This window comes from Tripterygium wilfordii, chromosome 22, assembly GCF_013401445.1.
Source record: "Tripterygium wilfordii isolate XIE 37 chromosome 22, ASM1340144v1, whole genome shotgun sequence".
NCBI lineage: Eukaryota > Viridiplantae > Streptophyta > Magnoliopsida > Celastrales > Celastraceae > Tripterygium > Tripterygium wilfordii.
Window position 1 is genome coordinate 4,307,743 of NC_052253.1, and position 14,735 is coordinate 4,322,477.

Here is a 14,735-nt window from a genome sequence, read left to right on the forward strand (position 1 = left end):
TGACAACTTACCAAACCCATGAAAACAAACACCTCCCCCCTTTGTCCATCTGGCTAACTAGGACTTGTTGCATGGTAATATTATCAGTCCACTGGGACTGTTACGGCCCATTGAACTATTTCTTGTGGGCTATGTAGTTTACAAATCTACGGGCTTTTAAAGCACTCAAATTTTCGAAAATCCAAGGTCACACATTAGGGTTTGCTCTCTAAACAATACACATTTATGATTTTTCTATTTTTTTTTTGGTTGTGCAGAGGTTCTCCTTCGAATCCATTTTGGATGAGTTACTCGTTAAAGATGTAAAATAAATATATAAAGTCACATTGATGACAATTATCTCGGGAAAAAAAAAACCACACTCAATGTATCAAAAAAGCTCCTACATTAACCAAAGTTTAAACTTGGAACAACTACAACCACCATGTCTTTCTCTCCAATACACCATGTCCTATGCATACAATCCAAGCTTCGACGAGCATCGATGGGTGATTAACATCCGTCGAACACTAGAAGAAGAGCTTGAAGATGAAGGAGAAATCCCAGTATCCATCTTCAATGCCTCCAAATCCTTATGTCTAGTGATCCATATTCATACACACCACAAATAAAAAATTGTTGCTATTGGTCCTTATCATTACAACAAAAATAATGAGTAGTTCTAGTGATCCATATTCATACACACCACAAATAACAAATTGTTGCTATTGGTCCTTATCATTACAACAAAAATAATGAGTAGTTGGCTGAAATGTTGAACTTGACCGCAATAACTCTTAGCGCAAGTGAGATGTCATGACTTCAAGTTCCATTGGTGTTTTCATTATCCCAATTTGCGAGATAGACCATTACTCAACCAAGCGTGCCTAAATGCGACCTACTAACCTTGCATTATTTTCATACACTAAATCTCGATACAGGTCTCAACTGATCAAAAATCACAAAAAATTATTGTGGGTTCCACGTTACACAAAAATAAATCACAACGAAAATTACTGATGCAAAACATTCATTCAGGTACAATATTCCTTCATTTATTTTTTTCAATTACTATAAAACTACATGATTTTTAGAAAAGTTCATCAAAATAGGGTCACATTATGAGAGAGACAGGTATAAAATTTGAGTAACGCGGTCGATATTGTTGTTTGAACTGCTGCTGTGTCTAACATTTTCAGCTCCTGCTGTTGTAGCATATTAGAGTTTGACTAAAGGGGATTAATGTTTTGCTGAAGCATGGGCACCTCACTTTGAGTTGACAGGGCATTCATATTGACTTGTTGGGGAGCGCTGACAGGATTTTGTTGCCGAGATCCCACAGGAACCTGCTGCGTTGAGATCAATGCATTTCCTTGTCCAGAGTCCAAATTAGAGCCTGGCTGGAGTGAATTCATTATGTCTTGCTGAGACAGAGAACTATGCTGCATACTATTCTGATGCATTGTGGCTGCAGAACCCTGTAAGTTCATTGATTGGGCCTGTGGGTTTATCAGATTTTCATGAGACTGAATTTGAGTCTGTTGAGATTGTGAGTGCTGCATGGAGTGCATTTGAGCTGGCAGAAGCTGTCCTGGGCCTCCTAGCTGCTCAGAAGGAGCAGGCTTCCTCGGCCTGTTTGAGTTTATGAAGTTTATAATCTGCTTCTCGTAGTAACCCAACTTCTCCTCGAAATTGGGTTGAATACCATGTTTGGGAACCAGTAAGAAAGTTATAATGCGCTCCAACACAGCCATGAAGACTTTCATCTTCTCAAGATGATCTGGCTTTAGGGGTTGTCGAAGAGATTCATTCTGATGAACAAAGGAAAAGCATTTTAGGAACAACAATCAATGAACAGGTGCAAGCAAAAGCTAAAAACATTTCACTAAGCCAAGGAAATAACTCTATTATACTCGTTTTCTTTTCCCTTTTTCCTGCTTATTTTCTTGGTTATCGATAGTCATACTCAATTAAGCTCAGTAGACAATTGATTGACACCGAATCTACACAGCCAAATGATTTGAACCACATTCGTTCCTTGAGCCATCTAACATGACAATGTCAGGCAATAAACTCACAGGAATGGATGAGAGGCATGGCTAACCTTTTGAGATTTAGCAGCAAGTTTTTGGTGCATTTCGTTCAATTCAGGCAAGTAAGTCTCCTTCATGGCTTTGATCTGCAAAGTAAAAGTAAGAAGTATAATTTGCTAGGTAATTAGCTAGGGTGTTTATAATGGTTGAGCTTTCTAGCAACAACATGCTTGTGGAGAATCAACCATGAAAAAAATTCAACCACGCCTAGTCGCTTTCCCTGTCAGGTTAGTAATAACTAGATTATATTAAAATGAAAGGCATATTGAAATAATCACATATAATGTCATCTGGTTAGAACGTTCTCTCTACAGATGCTGATGAAGGTGTATCATGCAAACATTTGAAGTAGGTAAAGTACAAAGCTGGAGAAACCATGTCGAGTAACCACTTCAAATACAGAAATACTATGTGATAAGAAGAAAATATAACCATGTAAATGAAACCTTTTACAAATCCCAACCTAAGAGTAATGAGAAACCACATCGTGATAATTATTGAACTATGAAGACATCAAGTTCGTTCCCAACCTCTGAACTGTTTCCGCTAAATGTTGATACTTCATATATATATTTTTTTGAATGGAAAATTTTTATTAAGGCACCAAGGAGGTGCAACCCAGGAGAATTACAGAGGAAATATTCATAAGATCAAAAATATTCCCTAAGAAAGGAAGACACCAAGATTTAAGGCAAATGCCACGTTGAATTTGTTTTTTCAAAGTCCCATATCATAAGAAGTTTTCATTCAATGAAAAATGAGAAAACAGCAAATTACCTTTTGATAGACTTCCTCTTGCCAATCAGTTTGATAGACTTCCAAATTGGAGCCTGGTTGGAGTGAATTCATCATGTTTTGCTGAGACAAAAAACTCTGCTGCAAATTTGCCATACTATTCTGATGCATTGTGGCTGCAGGACCCTGTATATTCATTGACTGGGTTGGTGGATTTATCGGATTTTCATGAGACTGAATTAGAGTAAGTTGAGATTGTGACTGCTGCATGGAGTGCATTTGAGTTGGCAGAAGCTGTCCTGGGCCTCCTAGCTGCTGGCAAGGAGCAAGCTTCCTTGGCCTGTTTGAGATTATAAAGTTTATAATCTGCTTCTCATAGGAACCCAACTTCTCTTTGAAATTGGGTAGAATACCATGTTTGGGAACCAGTAAGAAATTTATAATGCGCTCCAACATAGCCTTGACGACTTTCAGCTTCTCAAGCTGCTCTGGCTTTGGAAATTGTGGAAGAGACTCATTCTGATTAACAAAGAGTGACATTTTAGGAACAACACCTCAAGAACAGATGCAAGCAAAAGCTAAAAACATTTCACTAAGCCAAGAAAATAATTTTATACTTCTTTTCTTTTCCCTCTTTCCTGCTTATTTCTAGATGATAGACAGTGAGACTTTCACTTAATTAAGCTCAGTAGACAATTGATTGATACAATGATATCTAATCTACACAGACAAATTATTTGAACCACATTCATTCCTTGAGCCATCTAACATAAAGTCAGGCAATGAACTCACAGGAATGGTTGTGAGGCAGAGCTAACCTTCTGAAATTTAGCAGCAATTTTTTGGTGCATTTCATTCAATTCAGGCAAGTAAGTCTCCTTCAAGGATTTGATCTGCAAAATAAGATATATAATTAGCTAAGGTGCTTATAATGGTTGAGCTTTCTTGCATCTACATGCTTGTGTAGAATTAACAATGAAAAAGATTCAATCGCGTCCTTTACTTGAGGAGTTGCTTATGTAGTTTGGTATATCACACAAATATTAAAAATGAAAGCCATATCGAATAAATCATAAATAACGTCATCTGGTTATAACGTTCTCTCTAAAGATGCTTATGTGGTTTGGTATATCATGCAAATATTAATAGGCAAAGTACAAAGCTGGAGAAACTATGTCAAGTAACCACTTCAAATACTATGTGATAAGAAGCAAATATTAACCATGTAAATGAAGCCTTTACAAATCCCAACCTAAGAGTAATGAGAAACCACATTGCGACTAATTATCGATCTATGAAGACATCAAGTTTTGTTCTCAACTTCTTTAACTGTGTCTCAATTGCTTTTTTCCCACTCAAATGTAGATACTTCATATATAACTCATAATTCCCCATGAAAAAATTCCCACCCATTCCCATTCTGCAAATGCCACCTTGAATTTTTCCAAATTCCCATATCATAAGAAGTTTGCATTCAATGGAAAATGAGAACGCAGCAAATTACCTTTTGATAGACTTCCTCTTGCCAATCAGCCTCATTATCATGTCCTGTCTGGGCTGGGGAATCCAGAGACTTCCTCTTGCCAATCAGCCTCAAATGTTGATAAAACCAAACAAAGTTTGAATGAAAATACAAATAACAAATAACGAAAAGAAAAAGAAAAACTAACCATCCAGAAAGCATGGACATAGAATCAAATTAAAAACCTGAGAATACCAAGCACCTTAGTGTTTTTTCTTTTCATATATTAATTTTAACAGATAAACCGGCACAAAATGAATAGACCAATTTATCACTAAGATTTCAGCACTGTACAGGTTCTTTAAACCTTTTCGAATTGGAACGAATGATAATACCGAAGCACCTTAGTGTTTTTTTAAAATTAAAATCCTTTTTGAATTGGAACGAATGAGAATGCCAAAGCACCTTAGTGTTTTTTTTTTTCCCTTCTAACCATGGCTTTTCATATATTAATTTTAACAGATAAACCAGCACAAAATGAATAGACCAATTTATCACTAAGATTTCAGCACTGTACAGGTTCTTTCTGATTTTCTCATATTTTCATGAACAAATTAATTCCATAGAGTTCAGGACTCTGTAAATTCCTACGTGTAGCTTCCATTTTGAAGCTTCAAGCATAGCTTAAGCCCAAGAAATTTGAAAGAAGGTACATCTAACTATATCGCAGACTATGCTAACATTTCCACACAACTAAGAAAATACTTGCTCATTCAAGTATAATCTGTATTAATATGTGCTACACATTAGAGCATATTTACAATCCTCAAAAAGCGCGTATGACCCACACAAGATATTGGACCACTAAGAGACAGCATGAACAAAAAATTAGTCGCAGAAATGACGATGTTGCATTCAATTTGTGGCGACACGAGGAAGGATAGGTAAGGAACAACAGTATTTGATCTAGAATAATGGTAGCACCAATCAAAGATAATACGTGAGAAAATCGGCTAAGAACAAGATGATTTGGGCATGTGCACAAGAATCGGAAAAAATCCAAGTAGGAGATACCAAAAACAGTAAGTGACAATATCTTATATCTCTAGTTTCCAATCTGGGATTTCATTGAATATTAACTTCACCAAGATGCCCAAGACGGAGAAGGTGATAGCTTTCTTAATTTATTGGAACTAGTGGTAAGCAGAATTTAAACACAAATCCGGAAGATAGACTTACCTGGAATCTCACTAAGAATGGCGAATATTCAGTGAGATCCCACTACTAGGAATTGCTCAACAATAAATATCACTTGGGCAGACATCTAATTTCATGGCTCCAGAACAGTTAGAATTTCAATGTCCCTCCAAAAATGGCTTTCCTCAACTGGGAGGCAATCTGGGGTAAAATCTGAACACTGGACAATCTAAAAACTCGAGGCTTCACCCTTGTTAATATATAGATGTCTTCTCTGCAGAAAAACCGAAGAATACACTAGCCATTTTTGAAATCTGATATTGATGACACCCCTCTTTTTGAAATCTTGCTTAGACCTTTCCTTTTCCAGCAGCCATTTTTATCCACAAGGGATATTTATTACCGCTATTTTAAAAACAGGAGAGCACCATTTCCTGCCATTCAAGAGCTTTTTCCTTTTTCCATGCCGAATTAATATCAAGAGATATGATTCCTTATATCATGGCAGAGCTCTTATGTCTTACCTGGCCGCAACATCTACAACTAAATATGCATCTGGGTTCATTCACAACTTTCTTCAAAACAATGAATGCAACGTGATGATAGTGGATATATAAGTTTGAATTCTATATATTATTACATCTAGGTCTGTGCTCCAGTTACTACTTGCAACTAAGTTTTCAAACCCAAAATAGCTGGTTATGCAGACCTTAATTTTATTATATACAATTGAAACAGCCCCACTGCTATGCTGGGGCACTCTAAGATTCAGTAATATCTTCTTGCTCTTACCACCACGGCACCACCTCCATTACCGGAGGCTTGTGCATAGGAGTTTTTCTCTTTTACGTCCTATATTGAAAAACTAGAAATATCCAATCAATAATCCACATCACCTCCATCATAGTATTCCCTATTAGTATGAACCCTAATTCCTACAAAACTTTTTTTTTTTTCTTTTTAATCTTTCCACTTGGATGTAAGATATAAGATACGTAAGTAACTACCCTAGTTCAAAGAGAAACAAACAATCCTTTAATGTAATCTGCAAATATTGCAATCACATTCATATAAGAAGTTCATGAAAAAAGTAAAGAAGTTGAAAGGGAAAATCAAAAGATAAAGCATACCTTCTTCCAGAGTCAGGCGGCAGCTGAGCTCTCCAATCACCCGTGTCCCTCGCAGGTTCCCCACCTGGAGGATTAGGCCTCCAATTGTTGGTAGCCATCAAATCCCAGCTGGGGAAAAAACGAAGTAAAGGAAGAGTCGGCAACACTTGTTTAAAACATATACAACTAAATAAACAGTTCCCCCAAACCTATAAAAGACAAATAGAAATGAATTCCACGGAATTGTTTGAGAATACAACAGATTCTGATTCAAAAAATTTCCTTATGTAGGGATTGATTCGTTTTTCATCAGAACAGAAACCTAATTCATTTACTTTCAACGCAAACAAAATAAAAGAAAAAGGAACCAAACATCAACAATTCTCTTCCTCGAAGATTGAAGAAGAATAATTCAAGCATGAACAAATAAATATATTCCGGTATATGCAGCTATATGCATATATCATTTCGTATGTGTATGTAGATATGTGGTGAGAGGAGCACCTGTGGATTGACAGCGAAAGGTGCAGCTTTGAGCAAGATCAGAGGAGGTCAGGTGTTGGACCCGATTGAAGAAGAAGAAATTGACCTCTCTTCAGAAGAAATCATTCCAGATTCCCACTGCATAACAATACTATTTATGGTAAATTCTTCATATCCATGATCATAAAAATAAAAAAAAAAGATTATTTCCATTTATAATCATAAAAATTTCTTTCTATCTATATTTATTACCTTATTTTTGGATATGAGGTCTGAATGTCTTTCCCTTTTTTTGTAAAAATCAGAAAATGGGGTGTACTCAGGTGAATTTTTAATAGGCTTTCCAGAATTTTTAATGGGTTTTGGGGTTTTCTAATAATAGAGTGTGATTTGCCTGATCCGCTCAATCGGGGATGCCGGTGGCTGCTTCGGCCATTTACTTCCTTAACCTCCGGGGGCGCATGTCCTCATCAACCGACTCTATCGAGACAATGTAGGGTAATTCCTCTCATTTTCCCATCCATCCTGGTATATAAATATATCTATATATGTGTAATTATGTTCATGTATGAGATGTTTGTGCTTTGAATTATCGACGTCGATGTGGATGGAAATGAAAATTTAGAAGTAACGTATATATGTATCTGAGCTGCTAGATTATTAGTATTTTGATAAACCCTAACCCTGGCTCCCTTGTAATGAGCTGCTATATCATGAACCACAAGAAAGGAGGAGATTCATTGAACACAAGAAGAAAGGAGGAAATTGGGTTTATTACTATTATTCAAATTTCAAACGTAAGAGTCTCTACCCAATCTTAGATTAAATTGTTGTGAATTTCCTCGAGATGACGGTGACAGCCTCATTGACTCGCATGCTACACTCCATGAATACTTACTTCATCCGCCAGAGATCATTCCAATTCAACAATTCTTCCGGACGTTTTGAATTTGCGATCTCCGCTTGCTCTGTTCATCAAATTGTCATCGATTGGTTTGGATATTAAAGAGAAACTAGTTGCATGCTCACGCTTCACGCACACATAATTAATTTGGAAAATAAAGATTTTTGATAATTTTTCGATATTTTGTTATCACGATGAACAACAGAGCTTGAATTGTAGAAAATAGAGATAATCTTGAGGTGAACAAATAACTACAATACATTTTTCTTAATATGCTAAGAAATAATTTTCTAAGAGGGAGCGATAAATTTGATGCATAAGGAAAAAATATGTTCAGAGTTTAACAATTCTTGTTTGCACTGCTTTTTTCTCCAAAGTGGCAAAGGTCACCAAGAACATGTGTATGAACAACATTCTATGCATAGTAGTAAATGAACAAATCATGAATCTCATTCTAAACCTGAGTACTCAATAGCATCACGCGACTAAAAGATAAAACTAAAAGATTTTTAAAAGTGGTCAAGTTTGAAACGCAATAAAGATTTTAATTATAATGCGAGTACATTCAGTAACAAAATAATAGCACTGCTATATATAACATGACATTATTGAATTGTAACATATGATTTATCACATGAGGCGGAAAACACGTGATGATTGAAAGCGTTTCTTAACACTGCTTCAATTTAATTTTATTACATGTGACAAAAGTTTGAGCCATACAAAAGCAGACGTGGCAGCTTCTAAAGCACTTCAGTATTTTATAATACGCTTATCTTAATGGTATGATTATGATTATGATTGTTCAATTACTTAGCCGTTACTTTTCATTATTTTACCCTTTTTTATCATTTTTTGTTGTTCCTAATCGTATTTATACACAATTAATTGGTGCTTAACAGTGACTTTTCATTATTTTACCTTTTTATCACTTGTTATTGTTCTTAATAGTATTTATGCATATTTAATTGGTTATCATTAAAATAACATTGATTTTTCCATAATTAAGGAGAAGTTTTTTACCCCTCTTTTTGTTTTTCTCCTCAATTCACGAGGAAGCATCTTGCCGCTACTTTTCACTATTTTACCCTTTTTTTTATCATTTTTTGTTGTTCTTAATAGTATTTATGCACATTTAATAGGTGCTTAGCCATGACTTTTCATTATTTTATCTCTTTTATCACTTGTTGTTGTTTTCAATAGTATTTATACACATTAAATTGGTTATCATTAAAATACCATTGATTTTCCTGTAATTAAGGCGAAGCTTTTTACCTCTTTTTTTGTTTTTCTCCTCAATTCATGGAGAAGCATCATTAGGCCTCCGTTTTATATATAGAAACTAGTAGCATGCCCGCGCTTCGCGCGGATTGTAATTTATGTGTGCCATCTATATTGAGTACCCATTATTTTGAAACCCCAACTTCGATACATTCTACAAATTCAGTCATAAGATGCGACCAACATTCGGGGGTTGGAACAATTTTTAAATAGCAAATTGACCTTATTTTCTTGTTTCTCTGATATAAGCATTGATAACACATGAAAACACTTCTCAAAATAAACCTCACAGACAATCATACGTGATGCAAAATAGATGATACAAATTTATTGATCATCGATGGGACGAATGAGTTTTTTTAAAAGAAATAGTATACAATTGATTAGTGGAAACTATTTTTCTGACAGTGGAGTGTCATTAACAAAAGCATAGGTTTACAACTGAACAAATTTGTACTCAAAAACAAACAAAACAAATTGCAAGTTTTATGATGTGAGTCCCCCTACTTCCTAATGATTACCTTCTACTTAGCACGCTCATCCTCAATAATCGCCGCTCGCAATTTTCGTTAATTTGTGAGTCCTCTATAAAACATTATGGATCTTAATTTAATATTATATGCTTATCCACCTTCATCTCCCTATTTCACAACCAAAAACGTGAGATCATAACTGCTTTATATAATATTTTACCTGCTATTCCACAACAGGAAATCAAAAGTAAAGAAACAACAATCAGATGCATGCATTACCTTGATTGTACCACCAACAATTCTCGAGGCACCAAGATTTGGAATAACATGAAAAAGGGGTCTCTGCTTCATCCCAATAAAGGAAGACAAATAAACCCAGCAATTCACTTCATCTACGAATATCAATACACATTGTGGCCAATTTGATCATCCTCTATGAAATCTCCTAAGAATGAATCCTAAACTGGATCTTTTCCATCATCATTGGTTGTTGTTTGACAACTAATTCCATGATTTGTAGGGACATATCGTTAGGAATTTTGTTGAAATTGTTCATTTTTCCCATGAAGTTTTTGTAGTATGTCTTAGAACTTTATTGTGATATTATATGTTTTTGTGTGTTATTTTATATTTATATTGTGAATATGTTTCATTTAAGCTTTTATCTTTTTGTTTTTCTGTGCAATTAATAGGTGATAATTGATATGACTAATTGTTGTATTATTAAATATGATTTTAAAATTATTTGTATATTATTAATTGTATGTGCTTGTGGGTCTTAAAGTTATTCAATATATTTAACTTTTTCTTTTGTTAATTATTTTTTGTTTTTTGTGTAGGTTTTTTTTAGAGGCATCCACGTGGCACCAAGGAGAAGCCTTTTGGATCCTCTGTTGAGTACGACACGACGCCGTATGCTCATAAATTTGAGGTTGGAATTGTCTAGTTGCATGCTCGCGCTTCGCGCGACACATAATTAATTTAAAAAATAAATATTTTTGATAATTTTTCGATACTTTATTACCATAATGAATAACAAAGCTTGAATTATAGAAAATGAAAATAATTATGAGATGAACAAATAACTACAATACATTTTTCTCAATATGTTAATAAATAATTTTCTAAGAATGAGCGAAAAATTTGATGCATAAAGAAAAAATATGCTCAGAGTTTAACAATTATTTTTTGCGTTGGTTTTTTGAACAAAGTTGTAAAATAACTAAAAACATCTCATAAATTATAAATTCTATAGAAAATATAGCTCACCTTCTTTATCTCCTAATTTTTACATCTCATTTATTATTGTTTTTTATATCAGCAAGCCACAATTTTTCATACTATGTCAATAAGCATATATAATATATAATTTGTTGTACTATGTATCTCACATTTGATTAAATTCTTCATTTGTATGATCATCCACTAAGGGATTATCTTATACGGGATCATTGGGATCATCCTCTATGAAATCTCCTAAGAATGCATCTTAAACTGGAGCTTTTCCATCATCATTGGTTGTTGTTTGACAACTAATTCCATGATTTGTAGGGACATATCGTTAGGAATTTTGTTGAAATTTTTCATTTTTCCCATGAAGTTTTTGTAGTATGTCTTAGAACTTTATTGTGATATTATATGTTTTTGTGTGTTATTTTATATTTATATTGTGAATATGTTCCATTTAAGCTTTTATCTTTTTGTTTTTATATGCAATTAATAGGTGATAATTTATATGACTATTTGTTGTATTATTAAATATCATTTTAAAATTATTTGTATATTATTAATTGTATGTGCTTGTAGGTCTTCAAGTTATTTAATATATTTAATTTTTTCTTTGGTTTTTTGTGTAGGTTTTTTTAGAGGCATCCACATGGCATCAAGGAGAAGCTTTTTGGATCCTCCATTATATATATATAGATTGAATGAATTGATAATGATGATTTTGTTTTTTAATGCCAGAAGGTATGAGTACGAATCGATTTACCTTTCAGAACTTGGGCGTAGATGTGGGGATGCGAACGTTAATGGAACTAGTTAGGGAGTGTCATGGCTTGTAAATAACAAGCCTAAAATTACAGTGGATAATCTCTTTTTCACTGAATAGAGGTTTGCAATTCTCATCTGTCTGGAGCAGCATGTGAGTCAATAAATCCGGAGCTGTTGATTCTTCTTCTCTATGTTCCGATAACTCCAATTTCCTTTTCTCGATAATGGAAAAGAGATTTTCATGTATGATTTTGCTTGCTTTCAGAGCTCATCGATATGGCATGCCTGAAAAATTGATTGGGGGATGGAGAGAACGCCCTCTACAATGGCAGTGAAAGCTAGCGCCAAATTCTTTACGAGTGGAAAAGCTTTCAAATGTTTGCAAGGTTACCAGTTTGCTTCCAAATGTTCCTTTGTCATTGAGTCCATGATTGGTGGTATGTAATGTTGCAGAGAATTGATCCTAAGAACTTCAAGGAGCATGCCACGGAATTTTCCTTTACATAACAAGAACTTGTTCGCGGACTCACCACAGAACATGACCACGTTTTCACCAAGCAATGGTGTTCGTTCTGAACCGTTGGATGAGTACCGGCCTTCTCTGTCATTGATGAACTTTGCAGGGTCACCAACTCTACTAGCCCTGCCAAACTCCGCGGATTCAACTATAACTGGCCATCCTTTGTTTCCAGGAGGAAGAGGATGGGCGGTTGCAGGTCTTAGTTTTTGTTTGTATCTAAAGATAATGAGCAGAGAAGAAGAAATTATAAAGACTGCAATGCGAAAGATATAAGGAGGAGATATGAAATCCATAGCTTGAAATGAAATGGTGAACAAGATGTGCAAGGTGAAGAGGTATGTGTGTGTGTGTATGTATGTATGTATGTATAGGGTAAACAATTTTCTGTCAACAATTGCCAGACAAGTTTCATAGATGGTGAGAGATGAACTACTCCTTCGCTAACATGGGAGCCTATAATAAAAATAATTAAAATGACATATTAGAGTTTAAAAGTTAGGAATTAATGTTTAGGGTTTACGATTTAGTGTTTAGGGTTTAATTTTTAATGTTTAGGTAATTAAAATACTCTTCTCCTCTTCTTGAAAAACTACTCACAGGAGGAAAAAAAACCACAATTCTCTATTAGATATAGCCAAAAAGAGAAGAGAAAGCGAAGGAGAAAATAATTGCTCAGATTTCTCAAAAGAGGCAAAAAAAACACAAGTGGTTAGTATCTCATCATTTGGCATGTAATTGTAAGAATCATCTATTTGTTTCTTCTATAGAGTTATTTTTCTAAATCTGGGCCACGACTTACAGGTATTCTTAGACTTCCTTAAAGAATCTCTGCATGGTGATTTAGCCATCAACAGCTACAGATTTCACTGTTCAACCAAATGAACAACCATTATAGCTCCAGCTTCGTCCCCAGCTCTTTCCTTGGCTTTGGTGAAAGCCCTTTAGCTAACATCTCTTCATCATACTTCCTAGCCTCACCGATCATATCCTTTTGAATTAAAACATCAATAAAAGCATTATATGCAAATTCATCTGGGCTACAACCAAGTTCTTTCATTTTTTCCCAAACTATGAAGACAGGTCGAAGAAATCCCCATCTTCCAAACTTTGTAATAAGCATTACATAGGTGTCCATTTTTGGGCGAACCCCATTTTCAATCATCCTATCAAATAGCCTAAGAATCATTTTTGGATCCTCAAGGCACCTAAAAAAGCAGTGGTATGTAATCACATCTGGCTCAGAACCCGTCTTGTGCATTTTATAAAGCATTTTATACGCTTCCTTCATCCTCCCATTTTCGCACAACAGTTTGATAATTATATTGCAAGTCACAACATTGGGCTCACAACCCAACTCCTTCATCTCATGATACACACGCAACGAAAAATCAACACCTTCTGAAAGACCAATTGCGCGAATGACAGTATTGTATGCCACCACATCTAATTTTATTCCCTTACTCTTCAACTCCTTATACAACTTCACCGCTTTCCACGGCTTCCCACCCTTGCATACAATATCCATATAAATTGAATACGAATGCAAATCCTTGACAACACCTTTCTTATCCATTTCCTCCCAGAACTCTCTACACTTGCCCCACCAACCAATCTTGAACCACCCGCGAAGAATCATATTAAAAATCTTAGTAGCATTCCCATTAAAATCCGCATACTGGTTCCGACCAAAACAAAATTCATATGCCTCAATCACATGCTTGTACTCACAGAGTGCATCAACTAGATAACAATACGAAGTATAATCCTTCAAATTGAACTCCTCTAATTTATCGTAAGTATCTATAGCTTCCTGAACTGACTGTGCAGATACATATCTCTTAAACATAATGCGAAACGTGGCATGATTGGGAACCGAAAAAGGGTTCTCCCGCATTCGCCTAATAAGGTCCCAGGAAAGATCGAATTCAAAGAACTTACCCAAAATGTCAATCATCCGATTGTAGGTATCGGTGGTGTGAGCGAAATTGCAATCGGTCTCTACCCAATTGAAGAAATCCAGTGCCTTTTTCCAGTCGCTGCCATAGCAAGAAAGAGTTTCGCAAATGGTGTTTTGGTCGAAATTGTGTGAAATTGGTTGGACTTTCGGGCTGCTTTGATGAAAATATGAGGTGGGTTTACCGACAGATTGGGTACTGAAACTGAAAGAGAAGAGGATTCGGATTGGGATTGGATTAAAGCGTCTACGGCAGATTGAAGAAAGCATATTTTGTGCTTAAGAAAATTAAAATTGATTTTCAGTAGCTTTTAGTTGTTTTCGCGAGGCGGTATCGTTGGAGCTTGGAAGTATAAATAGGGCATTGGGTGCAGCGTTTATACTTTATACTTTATTACTTTATAGTGGTGATGGGTAGAGTAGTAATTATACTCCAAAATGCAGACAATGTTGGTATTTAAATGGTGGCGACAATTTACACTCCTCATTTTCCTATTGACACCCAATTTCCCTCAATCACCAAACATGCCGTTACCCCATTTGTCCCCTCACA

At 35.2% G+C, this 14,735-nt stretch overlaps 2 protein-coding genes across 3 annotated transcripts; both read right to left on the reverse strand.

The window, feature by feature from the left end:
* Positions 1–965: 965 nt before the first annotated feature.
* Positions 966–7,227, reverse strand: LOC119990750 (mediator of RNA polymerase II transcription subunit 15a). 2 transcript variants are annotated; one of them, XM_038836830.1, is made up of 7 exons: positions 7,080–7,227; positions 6,597–6,704; positions 4,312–4,399; positions 3,626–3,700; positions 2,850–3,326; positions 2,084–2,158; positions 966–1,790 (listed from the first exon to the last, which is right to left on the reverse strand). In XM_038836830.1, the coding sequence occupies exons 2-7, from the start codon at positions 6,692–6,694 to the stop codon at positions 1,209–1,211; spliced, it is 1,395 nt and encodes a 464-aa protein (XP_038692758.1). In that variant the 5' UTR covers positions 6,695–6,704; positions 7,080–7,227; the 3' UTR covers positions 966–1,208. The 2 variants fall into 2 exon arrangements, with proteins under 2 accessions (XP_038692758.1, XP_038692759.1); XM_038836831.1 differs by having other exon boundaries at positions 6,597–6,784; positions 7,080–7,196.
* Positions 7,228–11,737: 4,510 nt separating this feature from the next.
* LOC119990751 (pentatricopeptide repeat-containing protein At1g80550, mitochondrial) lies at positions 11,738–14,531 on the reverse strand. The gene is made up of 2 exons (XM_038836832.1): positions 13,028–14,531; positions 11,738–12,444 (listed from the first exon to the last, which is right to left on the reverse strand). The coding sequence occupies exon 1, from the start codon at positions 14,450–14,452 to the stop codon at positions 13,118–13,120; it is 1,335 nt and encodes a 444-aa protein (XP_038692760.1). The 5' UTR covers positions 14,453–14,531; the 3' UTR covers positions 11,738–12,444; positions 13,028–13,117.
* Between the last annotated feature and the right edge of the window lie 204 nt (positions 14,532–14,735).